The sequence below is a fragment of the Typha latifolia genome, chromosome 4 (genome assembly GCF_019914945.1).
Source record: "Typha latifolia isolate L0001 chromosome 4, TyphaL0001v2, whole genome shotgun sequence".
In the NCBI taxonomy this organism is placed as follows: Eukaryota; Viridiplantae; Streptophyta; class Magnoliopsida; order Poales; family Typhaceae; genus Typha; species Typha latifolia.
In genome coordinates this window covers 4,021,917-4,038,960 of record NC_133089.1, presented here as the reverse complement: position 1 = coordinate 4,038,960, position 17,044 = coordinate 4,021,917, and the positions used below count along the sequence as shown (strand labels likewise).

The following is a 17,044-nucleotide window of genomic DNA, read 5'->3' as shown; positions in this document are numbered from 1 at the left end:
TGATAGGCCCGATAGCTTTGGGCCATATATGTTTAAATCGAGCCTAGGCTTAACCAAGAATCAATTACGAAATCAATTTAATTACTTTGAGTCAAAGAAATAACAATGTTTACATAAGAAAACAATCTCAATCTCACTCAAAGACATTATACATAATCGTGCTTCTTAAATAAAGAAAAGGTATATAAACAAATCACTTAATATGTATTTTATTTGTCTTCTCCAGTCACTTTTTTATGCTTCTCTATGGACTAGACACCAGAGGTGCAATCGTTTGGTCCCAACTGCAGCTGTTACCTATCAAAATTAAGAACACAATCTTTTAATTAGTAATAGGTTAGGATTTAGTTAAAAAGAATTTAATAGTAATTACACAACCAATGGGTGTTACTCACCTCCATATGTCTCCTCCATCACTATCTTGTCATCCAGAGAGTAACAAATCTTTCGGAAAGTATCCAATTTGCTCTCAAACAAGGGCACGTAGGCGTCGACGCTTCCATCCTCTCCGAAGAAAGATGGCACCACAAATAACAGCCCCTCCATTGGAAAGTAGGACGGAATGAAGTAGAATGGCTTGCCACCGCCGAAGTCCATGAAGCGCATCGGAAACCCTAGCCAGCTATTGACGTCCACGTCCGGGTACAGCGCCTCCGCATCCGGATCCGTTAACGGTACCAGACCCTCCTCCTCCACCACGTTCGAGCTCGCGAAGTCTACGAAAGACTTGAAGTAGCTATCGTTCAATCTGGTGACCTGGTTATGGATGACCTCGGCGGCGTAGTGCAATGGATTGTTTACGAGCTCCCCTGCTTTACTACTGCAGTATGCCCAGAGGACTAAGTTGCCGAAGTACTCCTCGGGCACCTCCGGGCTCATCCGGTGGCGTCCATTAACGGCGATGCGGAGGCGGGTGGTCTCCCCGGACTCCACGCCGCGAGCCATCGTTACCGACCTCCATAGGTGAGCCATTAAGCTCTCGAACGTGCTGTATCTTGTGTTGGAGCTCGAAGAGACCTTCGCCTTCAGCTTGGCGATGAATTCTTTGGTGAAATGCGCACGGTGGACGACCGTCTCCTCCGTCGGTTTGTAGCCGGAGAGGAAGCGGGTGCCCTTCGGTCGGTACTCCGCCATGCGATGCTCGAACTCGATGTTTGGCGGGTTGCGTGGCGCGAAGAAGCTGGTGCGGTCGTGCACCGGGCCAGAACCGAAGTCTCCGCCGCGGCATGCGCTCGCCCACGAGACTAAGAAGTGGGTGGTTCCATAGCCGTCGCCGAGCTTGTGGTGGAAGGTGAATCCGACCACGAGCGTGCCGCAAGCAAATCGTGTCAGCTGAACTTGAGCGAGCTCCTCCACGCCCCACGGGCTTGGGTGCAGGCCGAGCAGCGCCGGCGATGGCTCCGATGTCATGACGTCGTCATGCACAGCATCCACCGATGCCTCGACGAACCTGACACCCTCGTCGTTGAGGAGGATCGCCGGACTGCCGTCGGCGTCCTCCCCGAGCCTCCCCGCCCACTCCCTGAAGGAGGTGAGCACTCTGGCGAGGCTGCTCTCCCAGACGGAATTAGGAGGGTTTGGCGCGCGGAAGGCGCAGATGGCGGCGAAGTGGGCGTCGTCGGTCACGTTGTCGAAGAGACTTAGCGGAACCACTTGGGCGGTGGAGGGAGAGGTATTGCCGTCGTAGGCTGGCTTGATGAGCCTTGAGCTCTCAATCTTCACGTCCATGGCTTTAGAATGGAAAGGGGTTAATTCTACTTGGTAGAGAAGGTATGAAAGTGAGGTATTGAAGACTGAGAAGTATTTTGTGATGGAAGTAGCATTGGAGTTCTAAGTATTATATAGAGAGGTAGTTTAGAGGCTCAGGTCAAAGTCGGCAAACGAGATAATGTATTCAAAGTTGGCAAGAGTTTGACAAGAAGTATAAAAGAGAGTTGTAGTGACTTGAAGCTCTCTTTATTATTTCTTAATGTGGGGTCAAGATAATGCGGCGAGAAAAATAGATGTTTTCTGTTGAAATCTTCAAATTCTTTGATTAGGATATTAAGGTACTCAAGTTGGTCTCCTAATGATTTAATCATTAGGCTGCCATTGTTGGCCAAATTGTAAGAGGAGTTATTGAAGCTTTGCGTGTGAAGCATCTTACGACGCGTACCCTTCGGGTAATAATTTCTTCACTTTTCTGGCGGTCCTTCTAATTAGTATTAATATGTAATACATTCTACATGGCAGATTTATAATTGACTAATTGGTTTAATTAACAATAAACACATTCACATATGTTGTTTTATTATATACATTATGGGCTGGACTCATATGCCGTGGAGAAGGCCCAATAGCTAGGCCATTAAGGCCTTTACTTTGGGCCCTCGGTAGAAGAGGCCTCATATATTTGTGGCACTCTGCTCGAATACAAGACTTAGTTTTCACTTATAACCAAGCTAACCCCTTACTTCAACTTCTGTGACTGTAAGCAATGGAATGACGAAGTTGAACATTATATTCCTTTTCAAAGTATGAATTACCAAGTTTAGCATGAGAAGATCGTAATGTATGAGAAAAACCCTCATCTCTGACATTAAATATTAACCATATTATTCGTTTGACGATTGAAGGTTACCAAAGATGCAAATTACTTGCACATTACTATAGAATATAGATGCAGTGCATAGAAAGATAGAGACAAAAGGCTGTCTGATAGATGAGAGCAGACCCTGGCAGGAAACTTGTATTGCGATTTGAAGGCAAGCAGGGAAGCAGATCATCTGATCAGGGAGTTGCATGATGTGCCATTGGGAGGGTACAAGAAGGCTAAGAGGTCATGCTCATAGGATGAAGCACTTGAATATTGTAACTGCAACAGTGGACAGGCAGCTATAACTGGAGGGATCTAATGCTTGCTCTCTGTAAGTGACGCAGATGTCTCAGTTGGTACTCTGTCCATTTTGTTTCATTTGAAGAGGCATGTATTACATCTGTCAGTAAAATGGAGAAACATTTGGGAGTAATATTTTCCTCCGTGATGGTGCCATTTACAAATCAAAATGCACTGCAAATTAGTAGATTTCTTTGTCAATAGTGCATTAAACGGAGTGACGAGACAAATTGAATCTTCTGAACTTGTTTTTTTCTCCTAGTGAAAAGTCTAACTAGTTCATGTTGCCGAGGAGTTTTTCATTACAAATACTAACTTTTGAATCATGTAAGACTTGTTCGACAAATAGTCGGAGATGTAACTTTCAATTTGCATTTTTTTTCCTAGAAAAGACATTCCATTCCATTGCTTACTCAAACTCCTTATTGGTTGGTATATATTACCAAAACTGAGAAAGTTGACGACATTTCACTAAAAAGTTTTCTCAAGCAATGGAGCCAAAGGCCCTCCATAGAATCCTATGCCACCTTCAAAACCTGCCATAAACTTGGAACAAGTAGACAAGATATGGGAATCTCACAGCCTTAGGAACAACTAGGAAGGCATGTAGGAAGCTTTGAACAAAGCTTTCAGAGGCAGAGGAGAGTGTTGGTTACAGTGATGAAGAGGACAGAGCAATACGGCGAAGTATGAGCTCATGGTCAAAAAGTTTACGCTGCACTTCTGTGGGGCATACACTTGCTAAGGATCAAAAGAAGACTAAGCATCATTCCATTCAATGATATGCCCATGAACCTTTGTCCTATGTGTTTCGAGACATCCTAAATCACCAATCTAAGCTACTAAGAGCTAAAGGGAAAATAAACTCCTCTCCTGTCGAACTGATACAAGTGGTTTGTTTTCTCTCTCTACTTTTGTAGTACATGAACATAGCTTCTGATTCAACCATCAGAATAGAGAATCAAGCATCAGTCCATGCAGCAAAAACTGGGACCTGAGCAATGGGCATTGCTGTCCTGAGCTGGCCTGGTGGAATCCAAGAATTCCCTGTTGTTTGATCAATTAACCTGGTTGGGCTCCTGGAGTATAGCATTGCCAGATTTGTCCTTTCAGGACTCCTCTCCCTGGAACTGCTCAAGGTGGTTACCAAAGGTTCTGAGTTTGAAAAGAAGGTGCTCACTGTCTTCCCTGAGTCGAATACAGTAGGCATTGCTCGCTCTCCCTCCATGCTAGCTGGGCCGTGAAAGGCTGCAGCAAACGAGGGAGAGTTTTGATAATCTCCAGTTGCTGTCATGGGTTTCTGATCAAGTGTTTGAGAGGTCTGGGTTGTTTGTTGGGAGGATTGGTAGAGGGCCATCTTCCAATCAGAACCATCACCATTGTTTTCTCCTGTTAGGTTGAGTTCCTTACAGCTGTTTAGTGTTGTTGAGGCATCGCTGCCGGATTCTAAAGCTTTAGATTTCTTGGCGAGCTCCCCTGATAGCAGTGTGCTACTAGCCATGATCTTTTCCACATCGTATCTTGTTATATCAAAGTTGGTAACGGCATTCACGCCACGGAACTTAATTGCAGCTATGTCATATGCTTCAGCTGCTTCCTCCTGAGTACCTATTTAATGTAATTTTGAGTTGCCAGTCCTAAATGCTACTTGAACACTACTAACTGTACTCAAGGTTATTGAGCTTAATTGAGAACAAAACATTTATGTAGATTATGTTTATAAATCTTTGGTGATTTCTAGTTACTTAATTGACCAATGCTTGTCTATGATTCATGTATGCCAAGTTGATGACTTTAAACCAGTGGAGACCTTTTGCAGCAAATAAGGAATCATCCTTACAAAAAGCAAAGCAATTTGGAAAAGAAAAATTCCTTTTGGCATGCATGCTTCCCAAACCTAAAAATATCATGCCATGAGACTAATAAGGCCCTAAAACCGTTTAACTTCTTAATTCCAAAGGAAGATTTGTGAAGTCAAAATATTCCATAATCAGACACTGAAAATACTAAAAAGTGAAAAACAACTTACTGAAGGTTCCGAGATAAAGATCTTTGTTTCCAGCAACTCTCCCTATGCGGGCTTGCCATCGACCATGCTGATGATGCCTGCAATATTAATATAATCAACAATTCTGCTAAGTATTTCACTCCAAAGTGAAGGCTTCAATATGTAAGAAGAGTTAGACAAAAACCTAGTTACTCCACGATACATGGAAGCTCCACGGGAAAAGCCACTACTTTTCCTACAATCAAACATTTACTCAAATAAATAATAAGAGACCAAAGAACTACCGTATGAAAACTACTAGTACATAAGCTAATTCTAGAGGAGGCTTACCTTCGTAAGTGAGCAACATACTCTTGCCTGCTCATGTTCTTCATTTCCTCAAGTTCTTGTTGGTAACTTTCCAACTGCATGACAGCCATATCAGTCAGGCTGTTGATTGAAAACAAATGAAACAAAAACTTTCAATTTGAGAAGTATCAAATGAATGGTCATACCGCAAAATTTATATGTGTTGATGGCCCCCAGTATTTGAGTGCAGCTAAATCATATGCTCTTGCAGCTTTCTCTTCCATGTCATAACCCCCTAAGGCCACAAAGAATGATACTAAATAGCAGCAAGCAGCTGAGTAACCAGACGAAACCTTGACAAATACTACATACCAAGATAAACTGCAGGAGACCATTTGGTATCATGACATCCCCATGGATAGAATGGGACAAATAAAATAAATAAACAAATAAATAAGATGGTTAGCCAAGGTTATTGATGAACTCCAAATGGAAGGGGAAGAAGAACTTTAGTAGAAGCAATAATGAGATACTTGTAATAAATCATTTTTCAGCACAAATACCTTGCCTTCCTTTCCTTGTCTGGCCTTCCTTCTTGCAACTATTGTCCCAAAGATGGGCTTCATATCTACCAGTCCACCTATGCCTGATGCAGGAACCAGATATCACATAACCAGCTTCATAGGAAGCAATAAAAGACAACACAAAATATCAGAAATCTAGGAACATTACAAGAAGCATAAGGAATATATATATATAATACTTAAATAATAGGGGAAGTATAAAAATAGATAGAAAAAACAAATAAAATGCAAAGAAAAAAGAAGCAAATTTATATGCACCAAAGTAGAAACCAATGCACCAAAACTCCAATACTGACCTGGTGACACCCCTATACTGAGATGTTCTCTGCCCAAATGTATCAATAGACTTCCTATGGACTGGCTGCTTCTGCCCCAACTTCCCACTCCCTCTCTTTCTGGGTGTATCTAAGGTCATGCATTCGGTGGTTGCAGTATGAGAGATCTGCTGTGGTGCTGTGACACAACTGGACTGAGACCCAGGGCTCATGGATAAGCTCAAAGATTGCAAATCCCCATAACCCATTGGACCAACTGAGCTAGACCCAACACCCCTTTCCTCACCCAAGCCATAGTTGTTGCAACTGTTATAGTGCCTGGCCACCCAATGCTTCAGGCTTGGGATGCTATCATCTGTCATTGGTTCTTCCAATGGTACCTGATACATATCATGGTCCGTTAAACCAGAGCACATCCCTTCCTCAGTTGGCTGGAAGTAAGAATGCTGCTGCTGGTGATGCTGATGCTGCAATGCAATCTGCTGCCTATAAGTTTGATGGGAGAGGTCTAAAGGTTGGTTTCTAGTGTTCTCTGGCCCTTGGTTTTGATGGTAGTAGATGCTGTCCAAGCTCAAGGCCATTGCTTCCCTGTCATTGTTACTGTAGTGATGGGACCCCATGTTTGGACCACCACCTAGGAAGTCTTCTAGTTTTGGGGATGGAGATGGCACCATACCTTCATCAGATTGGAGAAGAAAAGGAAAGTGTAACATGAATTATATCTTCTTGGAAAAACTTCTTTTGTTGGGAAGCTAGAAGAACCTAGACAAAGGAACTTAAGGAGTGAGACATACCTTGCTGCTGTGATCTGCTGAGAGCTTCCATGATGCACAGAGAACCATCAGACTTCAGTGGTATGACAGACAATTGAGGGTAGTCTCCTTCAACTCCGTAGCAGATCCCAGAACTTTTAAGCTGAGGACAAGAAGGGAAGAAGCTGCACTGCGCTTGAGAAGCAATAGCGACAGGGGCAGGTTGATGGTGAGCTTGGTGATTGTGTGGTTCTGAAGACACTTCCATGTTCACTTGAGGGGAGAGAGAGAAACCCAACCAGTTGTTGTTCATTGCTTCCCTTCACTCTTGTAGATATTCCAAGCAAGATTCAATGCAAGAAAGATCAATCATTGGAGATAGCATTCAGTATTAATAGTAACTTAGTCCTGGTTCTGCAGTCTTGCTGCAGCAAACTCTCATGGAAGAAACCACTAGCCCACCAAAGTATCTTCTTTATACCTTACACTCTCATTGTGCAATAAGCCGATAACAAAGAAGGTCTCTTTAAACTAAAGCAAAGAGAATTATTACCAAACAAATGGAGGATCACTACTAATAGACTCTTACATTCCATAGGGATCTGTGATCATAGAAAGACCACTCCAGCTTTTATTAAGGCCCTTAAACCCTACTAAGTGCCTTTGGTAAGGAGGGCCAGAGAGAAGACCACTCTGCAGTCTGCACCCCACATTGGTGTCTTTCTTGGCCTGCTCATTGGCTCTAAGAGTACATTTGAAAAGCCACAAGAATTAATGGTGATGCTTCCATTGGAGAGGAGGTCCTTTCCTTTCTTTACCTCCTTGTGCTGGCTGGACTCATGCTATCTATCTAGCTGGGTAGTGGTCAGAATGGCTGAGACAAGGCTGCTATTTGCCACAGTCTCATGGCCATGAGATAGATTGACGGGAAGGACTACTGTCCAACCAATCACTTCACTACAGTACTATCTCTGTACTAGACTGCTGTGCAACCAGTATCCTGGTTAAATCTTGTGTTGGGGGGTATTTCAAAAAAAAAAAAGAACTTGTTAGTTTTTTATATATTAAAATGAACTTGTGCCTGCCCCAACCTTGGCTCATTCAAAAATAAAAAACACAGACATACAGAGAGGAAAAAAACAGCAGATAAATACAAGGGACAAAAGAGTATACCAGTCTATTACAGTACATAATGTTGGTTCATTACAAATCTATGAGGAAAAGAAAGGGAGTCTATGTTAGAATATAAATGGGGAAACTTGTTTGCTAAAAACTAGCATGTTCATATGAGTTCATCTCATTCTTTTCTCAAGGCATTGCATGTTGTCAAACAGCTGCTCCCAGACAAAAAAAGGGGGATGTGGGTCTCATGACTAGCTTGATATATTCCAGGCATGATGAAGGAGGGGCCCAAAAGCATGAAGAAAGTTACTCTCTCTTGCAAAGGAGCATCAATACACCTACTCCTTGTATAATATGCGAGCATATTGTTTCCTGAAAAGTCGAGACTGTTGAAAGATTGAACTGGAGTTAGTGAGTAAACAGATTATGTTTGATTAGTAATCTTATCTCTGAAACATTCAAGGTTTAACTCTGTTTACAATCATTCTGGGGATTAAAATTATTTTCTGTAGGCCAGCGTAGTGAGCAATCTGCTAAGTTGCATCCTTTTAAGTCTCTGGAGCCTTAAAATGTTGGATGATGGCTGTTATTATATTTGTTGAGGTACTTCTATTATGACTTCTTGTGATGCATGCAGATGGTGCATGGTCCTTCATGGAGACAGATTTTCTAGCTGAAATGATTTGGTATCAGAAAAGGTTGGCTGATGAGGTGAGCTTGCAAGAGGGAATTTGGGGGAAGAAGGGTGGAGGGGACTAGGAAGTCACTCAGGTACAAGAAACACAGAAGCCAAAGTGTCATCCCACCTCAAATTCTTTTGATTGTTGTAATGATGAATATATCCACCGACTAGGCGACTACATTAGATTTGCATGGAGTGATGCCTCCTTCCCTTGGAGCAAAGCACTTAAAAAAACTCCTGCCCTTGGAGCAAAGTACTTTGTTATATAAACCCTGCTGCAGCTCCTGACTTCTTTCCCTTTAACTCTCACCAACCCCCTCTCACTTTTGGGAAGGGATAAATGGCTAAGGGAGGTAGATGCCGACCCCTTCTACTCATTGACCTCCCATTTCCTACTTCCATCATTATTTATTGGCAATAAGATTAGCCAAACCATAGCTGACAAAATTCCACAATGAGGGAGGATATTAGATGCAAGTATGCATTGAATCCCAAAATGGTATTTATCGGATAATAGAATGGGTTACAACTTACAAGTACAACCTCCATATCTGAAGCAAGTGCAGTCATGGTACTTCTATTCTCTGTCCATGAATTGCTGAAAAAAAAATTGAGATAGAATAGAGCTGACAAATAGCCAACCAAGAAACCATACAAACAGTGTCAAAAATTAATATCATGCAAAATTTCTACCTTGGTAAAATGAACCTGCAAAGTTCATTTGGCATTATTCTTAAACAAATATCAAGGTAGATATGCTTTGCTGAGCTTGGAACAGTGGAACTTCAATTTGAAGGTAACCTGATCCTCTCCTCTGTCACAGCTAAGGCTTAAAACAAACCATGAGGGCTCCAGTGTATGTTGTGGGCCTGATGTTGAAGCCCAGTCACAGATGAAAAGATAAGTCCCTACAGAGAGCCAGCAGTAAAATTGTACCCTCTCGAATTTTACCAAGTAAGAGACAAGAAACCAAGTGGCCCACCTTAGTCCTCCCTAGTTCTGAAACTATAATCACAGGAATTCACTACCAATATAAGAATGGTTAATAATGCAAATCTAATTTTGGGCTTGTCTATCACGTGGGAAGCACAAAATCCAAACAAAATCCAAGCAAGATCCCAATCAGCAGTGCAGATGGCCCTAAAGGAGGAGAAGGAAGGAGGCCTTATTTGGATAGCAACTGACTGAGAGTGACAAGTGCAGTGTTCAAGAGAACATAACTAAAGTCAATGTATGTGCATTATAATGAGAGAGAGAGAGAGCAGCTGCAAATTTTCACATGACATTCCACTTTCCTCCAGCTTGCATTAAAGTTCTAATTAAAGCCACATCCTCCCTTCCCTTTCCTTTATCCTCTTTACCTTCTGCCTCTTCTCTCTCTCTTTCTCTCTCTCTAGATGAATGAGATGTCAACATCCAAGACCAAGACCAATGTGTCATATGTCCTAATCACCTTAGCTGCAGCACTTACTTCCAACCTCCTTGTCTTAAAACCAAGATACTAGGGTCACTTCATTATCTTTGGGTCTTCCTTTCCTTGTATATGATGGGAAAGAGGAGGCAGGGTAGGGACCCAGGGAGCCCTCACTGGATTTTTTTTTTTCTACCACAACAGTTGAAAAGTTGAAAGTGGTTGGATTGATAGGATAAGGGAAGGAGGGTAATAAAGCCAAAGAAAGAAGCTGAGGAGGGGCATTAACTCAAATTACCAAAATAACCACCCCCCTAGAAGGGTCTAAGGTCCACAAGAGTAGAGGACTGCTTCTGGTAGTCTTCTCACCGGTCATGGCGGTGGGGTCACTTGAGCAAAAGATCAAATGGGATGTATGCATGCTCCCACATTCCCCCCTCTGTTTTGTTGCGATTAAAGAAGGCTGGGATGAGAGCAGAGCGCCCCCCCCTCCCCTTCAATGCCAAAGGTGTCTTTAGGTCCACTGCCTGCCCAGACTGAAAAGAACCCTACAACCTTATCAACTTTTGCTCTTTTTTCCATAACATATAAGCAAGCATCTATAGATAATAAAAACAACCATGTGCGTCTAAGGAAACTGATAACCTATGAGTCAAGAGGTTGATCACTAAGCAGACAATTACCTCAGATGAGGTAGCTTTTGTTTGAGGGGCAAATCATATCTTGAAAGTTATCAAGGGATTAACACTTTGGCCCTACCCTACTCCTGAGGAGGGGAGCCAGGAAGTAACCTACATGTTGAGGTCCAAACTCCTCCAGCTGGATTAATGTCCATTTTACAGCCACTTGGTGTACATCTTGTCATTCCCTCAACTGGAAGGGAATATATGCGGCATAAATGAGGTGCCACATTACTCCATATGATGCAGTGCATCTTATAAAAGAGGTGCAGCAAAACCCATTTATGCAAGCATAGGAACAGATACAAGAGCAGTTCCTAGTGGCACTGCAGGTTCATGGAAGATCTTCCTTGGGCCCATGTCTATGAAAAACAATAAATAACACAAGATTGCACTGTGGAGATGCCATAGCATGATGTGATGGATCTGCAAACCCACCTAAAAAATCAAACAAGCCCTGCATTAATAAGGTAGGATTGTGGCTAATGACATTATAAGAGATCCACATTGTCTATATCATGGCACGCTTTGCCTTGACAAACCTCAATAAGCTCTTTTCAACATTCGACAAAGTCGAAGGTGAATTAGTATGAGCAACTGCATCCCTATTAGGAAATAAGCTAAGATACATTCCTGTTAGTGTAATTGAAGAAAGAAAGAAAAAAAGAAAGAGTAACAGAGCTATAGTGGCTTTACTAGTTCCACAAGATGGTACCTTTCAAGTCAAAACACTAATAGTGCTACCAATGGTTTGATCTACAATATCTTCAACAATGCAAAAACAAAGAACATCATTTGCGTTGAACGAGGCAAAATCCAGGCACCGGCCTACTCGAGACTATGGAAGTATGGAACACATTCGAGCTATGTAAAATTTGTCAGCTCTGATAGGTGGTCTCATGCCATCTGATTGACACTCCAAGAAACAAAATGCCTAAAAATACCCGAACCACCTATCTCTATCTATTTCATTATCCTTTTCTCTACATCTCTATGGTATTTTTGCATCAGCTTATCATACTCTCCAATTAAATATCAAGGATAAAGAAATCATGCGCAAATAACACCACTTTTCTCCACTATAATAAGTCTTCTTTTATCCAGCAATGAGACAAGGTCTATGTTCTACGCACCTGAACAGATTAAGCAACGCATTCAAAGAAATCGCGTATCACAATTAAGATCCAGTTCATTGGTGAGAAGAGTACTAAAAAGGTCGAAATTTTAGTATCACTCTGAACTCAAATGCTCTAGCAGTGAGAAGCATAATAAAGTTTGATACACCGAACGACCTAAGACATAATGGACATGTGAATCACAATGTACCGATCAACCCTATCATCATGAATGGTTGTATATCCTTAGAAGGAACACTAAGATCCAAGTTTCCATTACCATAAACATGATCAGACAATCAGAGGGTAAGCCCAAAATACCAATAAAACCTCTCCCTAGAACACAACCTTTCAACAGTAATACCTGAATCAAATTCATGGTACTCTCATGACTGACATCCAAGGCACCAAGGCGATATTAGTGAAAGGAGTTGCACCAATCATGAGTAGTGGATTGAGATATCTCATTGTAGTTACTGCATAAATAATTTAAAGGATGAACGGGGTAAAACTGATTTCTCTTATTTAAGAAAAATATAATTTCTCTGTGCTCTAATTACATTCCACTATTACAATAACAGAATGGCACTTACAAACAGCTTGTAGTAAAGATGGAAACAAGATTAAAACCATGAACTGAAGTTTGCTTTTAGATCACCATCTTCTTACCAACGATGTGAGCAACTGCAAAACAAAAACAGAAGGTGTTTACGTGATAAACTATCATTCATACTATCAGAACTGTTTAGAATATAATAAAGAAACAAATGTTAGTGATGGTATACAAACTATATGCTTCCCTCAATGCTCAAACACTACATAAAAGGGTGAATTAAATATTTTCAGTTATATAAAGAGGCAATTAAATTCATTAAAAAGTTGCAGACTCTAGATGCTGCTTGAAGATGTTAATTCTGACAGAACATTTCATATTTTTCTGCCTTTATTCTACATAAAGCTGAAGCGCCAACTAATATAGGAACAAGCAATCACCTAGATTCATCAATGAAGAGACAAAATAATAAGATGTCAAATATGGCAAAGGAGGCACTATCGATTCCCACAGCTGTGTATATATTTATACAAGAACAAGTAACGAGTATATGGGGTCCATGAAACCTCAATAACGAAAATTACAGTGTGTACTTTGACCACCATTAACTTCATCTCCTTGTAGCTAGGGTTGTACTTGAGCCAAGCCTATCTCAAATCAAGCCTAGTTCAAGCCTAGGATTGATCATTGATGATCAAGCTTGACTCATAGATTTCACTTTGAGCTTGATTCGAGCCTATTTCAAGTTTTGAGTCAAGCAGAGCTCAAGCCTAACAAGTTGCTCAATAACAATAAGTGAGCCAATTTCAAACAACTTTGAGTGGTTCAATCTTGGTTTTTCAAGCTCACATTGGCTTAAATCCATGTCATTCATGTTTGAAAAGTCAAGCTTAAGTTTATGAAATTTGAATTTGAACTAAGTTGAATAAAATTAAAATCAGGTGTGGTACTTAATTCAAACTAGATGTTTTATATATATATATATATTCGACGTATGTATTTTGAGCCTTATCGAACTGTCCAAGGATCAATCTTGGCTTGAAATTGGTTTAAGCTTGGCTCATATAAGTTCATGTCAAGCTTGATTCAAACCTAAATCGAGCAAGCTCGAGCAGCTTGATTATTTTGATAGCCTTGTCGCAACATCCATAAGCCACTTAAATCACTGATTGCACCGTATCAAGAACCCTAATATGCTTAGATAGCAAATATATATATGATTATTAAGGGAAAAAAGGGTTGCTTTCCTTTTTAGCTTTACAAAAGTTAATATAATCTTTTCCCAAAGATAAAATTGTTCATAGCATTTCAGCCTCAAGAATGATCTTAATTACCCTCATCAACTACTAAAATGTGCCTTCTACAATTTTATGTTTGTTATGAACAGTTTTATTCTATACCCACATCAACTCCTAAAGTGTGCCTTCTATAATTTTATGTTTGTTATCAAGAATGGTCTTAATTTTATTCTGCCACTCTCATCCAAGACAATTTCTCCTGCTAAAAATGTAGGAAACGAATTCCCTCCACTCCCCACTGACTCTGAACAAATGAGAATGCCAAACCAACCATAATCAGCTCTAGAAGGACTAGAACTGATTAACATAAACAAAAAACTGAGTTGACAATAGGCCAACTACTAGATCCACTAGAAATAGTGGCCTTAACACAGAAGGATAGACTGGGGTACCGCAATGCATCATGATCTGTATAGAAAGGAATTGCATAAGTATGTATACTGATACAAATGTGTGATCATAAGTACTAACAATGATCTCTGAAAAAAATTAAAAATTGGGTTGGGTCTGGTTTTCCATCTCAATAACACATACAGTATTTATCATAATATAACTATAGGATATAAGACCTCCGCCATTTCTCCTGAACACTCGAAATGGATCTGTCCATCTCCTCATTAGGACCTATGGACAACCTCTGGATTATTCTTGATCACATGTACATAAAACCTAAATCATGCTAACCACCACTCCATGAACTAGATTAAATGAACCCTTTACAACCTAATCTCATGGGGTCCTTTAACCTACTTGCCTGAGATAGGAGCAGGAAACAGGAGCAGGAGGAGTGATGTAAGTGCAACTGGAGTGGCATTTTTCCTACACGTGTGCCACTATCCCTATCAGCATGAGGTATTAAAACATTAATTGCCAAACCTACCAATAGGTACAACTTGAAGCACCTCACCATTATTTTAACTAAGAAAACTGTAATTTCTCAATTTCATAATTTAATCACTTTCAACCAGTGACAGAACCAGTAATGATACACCAAAAATGTAGGCCAGAACTTCAGGCCTTTGTCTAATTAATGGTGTTCAAGTCTTCAACAGTTCAACTTTAAAGCAGTTAGAAGTTGACTGAGAAAATTATTACACTAAAAGTTAAAATCTGTGCTTGCTAGACAGGTATTTAAAAATAAAAGTTTCTAACCTCAAAAAGTTCAAATGGACTGCCACGCCTATAGACATCATTTTGTTTGCTTCCCCCACCAGAAAGGAGGTTAGAAATTAAAGCTCGCCATGCAACCAGCAAGATTCCTGTACTTCCCATGGCCACCGATATAAAAGCAGCTTGTGGTATATGGCCTGATGTCAATGCTCTGATGCCAATGCCTAACTGCAAGTGGGGACAAAAAACCAGAAAAAAAATTAACAAAGTTAAAAAGAAAAGTGGGAAAAGCTTAGAGATTAGAAATATATAAGTATTTCTATACCGACTTTAGTGCTGAATAAATAAAGAAATTAGGTCTTCCATAACTACAGGAGAAAATTCTTGGGAAGGTCAGTATTTCATGTAGAAAGGTGGTCGCTTGAGTATTTCTCTCCTATCATGGGATACTTAGGTCACCACTTTTATAATAAGAACATCCATAGTTGAATGAACCCTTAATTCTTTGAATACACCAAAATATCATGTGTAATGCGCAGCAGTGCTAGTGTGCAAGAGAAATGTTGCAAAGCATGCATCGCATAACTTTCCCTTCAGACACTTTTCTGGCATTTAAAACCATCATAACATTGCCCTCAATTGCATGAGTTAGCCTAATATCACAGATTACAGTTGTGAGCATTGAAGGCATATAGATTGATGCTTTTAATTTAATAATGACAGGCATACACATTTCAAGCTTCATATAAAACTTCCCTATGCGAATAAGTAACGGTTACAAAAAATAAATTCCAAATTACAAAGAAGAACAAGAGAACAACAAGCATTTCTTGTTTCAGCCAAATTAATCCAAAAAAAGTAAAACTAGAGTTACCGGAATTCCCACTGCCCAGGACTTGGCAGCAGCAGCAATAGCTTTCCCAGAACCATTCAATCCTTTTCCATCATCTCCATAAGCCCCAAAAAAGTAAGCGCTAAATATCCACCCTGCCAAAGCACCAAATCAGAACTAGTATCGGACCAGCGGGAAAACACAAAAACCCAATTCCCCAACCAAAACAAAGATGACGACTTTCCTACCCGCAACAAAGGGATCCGCCGTCTTCAAAGTTTCAAGGTCAAAAACCGCCATCCCATGGCTAAATCTCCCAATCGCCGAGAACACAAGTAGGCACAGCACATCCCCACCGGCCAAAAGACCCACCTGCCTGAAACACCAATACCCAACACCAAATCAATCTACCAAGAACACGAATTGAGAGAAAAAAAAATTAAGAGATTACCCGAGAATTACCCCCAAGACACCAGCTTTGACGAAAACCCTGGCTTCTCGAACTGGATTACGCCTTCCAAGGGGACCCCGTCGTCGCCGACGAAGACGGTATCGTCCTTGTCGCCAGAAAAGGAGGGGGTGGAGAGGGGGCGAGTGGAGGTGCCCGCCTCGCCAGCACCGTCGGCGTTGGAGACGGAGAGGTGAAGGGTTCTTCTTCTGGAGTTCCGAGAGAGGAACCGAGGTCTGGATTTGGAGAAGAGAGGATGGTTTGGTTTGGAGGAGTAGGAGGAGGCAGACGGGCATCGCCTGGCGGAGAGAGCGCCGTTGGGAGCTTGGCTCAGCAGCAACATTACGACCCTTTTCGTGTCCAGTAGAATTTGTGTGACTTGCTATGGATATCCACATTACCAAATATATATATAAATAATTATTATTACTCTCCCCTTTTTTTATTTTCTTTTTATCTGTTTTTTTTATTTATTTTTTTCTACTATTACTTCTGAAATATTAAATCATTTGACAGAATGCAATTCTTTTCCCTACTAATAATTTTTTTGAAAATGCAAACTGATTTCAAGAACAGATATGTTGAAAGAATTTTAAAAGTTCATTTAAAAAAAAAAAAGTTCTTACCTAATTTTTCAAACTTTTGAGGGCTTTGAGGCAGAATGTACATTTAGAGGTATCAAAGAGTTAGTGAGCTCTTAGAGAGAATATTAGCAGTAGGAAAAAAAACTGATAAGAATAGGGGTGAGGCATTAATTTAATTAGGTCATCATTAAGTTTTTATTTCTCTAAAAGAAATAGGATGAAAATTGATCTGACTATGTATCCAAATTTTATCGAATATGAATCATTTTATCAAATATAAGTTGAGATTTTTCTATCAGTCTTAATATTCAAATTCATACTCATATCTAAATAGTTTTGCTATGATTATGTTTTGAAGATTGTATTTAAAACAGATATAGTGATAGAAAAAATTATTTTAATATTTATACATGAGTCTCTAATCAAT

General features: G+C 40.5%; 2 protein-coding genes across 2 annotated transcripts; both read right to left on the bottom strand.

The window, feature by feature from the left end:
- Window positions 1–64: 64 nt before the first annotated feature.
- On the bottom strand, window positions 65–9,312 carry LOC140787472 (uncharacterized). The gene is made up of 12 exons (XM_073136397.1): window positions 9,280–9,312; window positions 9,121–9,184; window positions 6,825–9,024; window positions 6,052–6,706; window positions 5,735–5,817; window positions 5,544–5,552; window positions 5,378–5,466; window positions 5,214–5,287; window positions 5,068–5,118; window positions 4,905–4,981; window positions 396–1,730; window positions 65–297 (listed from the first exon to the last, which is right to left on the bottom strand). Exons 3-12 carry the CDS (start codon window positions 7,093–7,095, stop codon window positions 245–247), a joined length of 2,697 nt encoding a protein of 898 aa, XP_072992498.1. The 5' UTR covers window positions 7,096–9,024; window positions 9,121–9,184; window positions 9,280–9,312; the 3' UTR covers window positions 65–244.
- Window positions 9,313–12,289: 2,977 nt separating this feature from the next.
- Window positions 12,290–16,425, bottom strand: LOC140786502 (uncharacterized). The gene is made up of 5 exons (XM_073134983.1): window positions 16,048–16,425; window positions 15,834–15,961; window positions 15,628–15,740; window positions 14,796–14,981; window positions 12,290–12,476 (listed from the first exon to the last, which is right to left on the bottom strand). Exons 1-5 carry the CDS (start codon window positions 16,374–16,376, stop codon window positions 12,447–12,449), a joined length of 786 nt encoding a protein of 261 aa, XP_072991084.1. The 5' UTR covers window positions 16,377–16,425; the 3' UTR covers window positions 12,290–12,446.
- Between the last annotated feature and the right edge of the window lie 619 nt (window positions 16,426–17,044).

What these genes read in the sequence shown, in the direction of transcription:
- LOC140787472 (XM_073136397.1), bottom strand. Translation starts at nt 7,095, where the DNA reads ATGAACAACAACTGGTTGGGTTTCTCTCTCTCCCCTCAAGTGAACATG. An exon ending in ATGTATCGTGGAGTAACTAG is followed by an intron (nt 4,982 to 5,067) that starts GTTTTTGTCTAA and finishes TTAATATTGCAG; the next exon opens with GCATCATCAGCATGGTCGAT. An exon ending in TCTTTATCTCGGAACCTTCA is followed by an intron (nt 1,731 to 4,904) that starts GTAAGTTGTTTT and finishes TCCATTCTAAAG; the next exon opens with CCATGGACGTGAAGATTGAG.
- LOC140786502 (XM_073134983.1), bottom strand. Translation starts at nt 16,376, where the DNA reads ATGTTGCTGCTGAGCCAAGCTCCCAACGGCGCTCTCTCCGCCAGGCGA. An exon ending in TCAAAGCTGGTGTCTTGGGG is followed by an intron (nt 15,962 to 16,047) that starts GTAATTCTCGGG and finishes TTGGTGTTTCAG; the next exon opens with GCAGGTGGGTCTTTTGGCCG. An exon ending in GGCGGATCCCTTTGTTGCGG is followed by an intron (nt 15,741 to 15,833) that starts GTAGGAAAGTCG and finishes GTGCTTTGGCAG; the next exon opens with GGTGGATATTTAGCGCTTAC.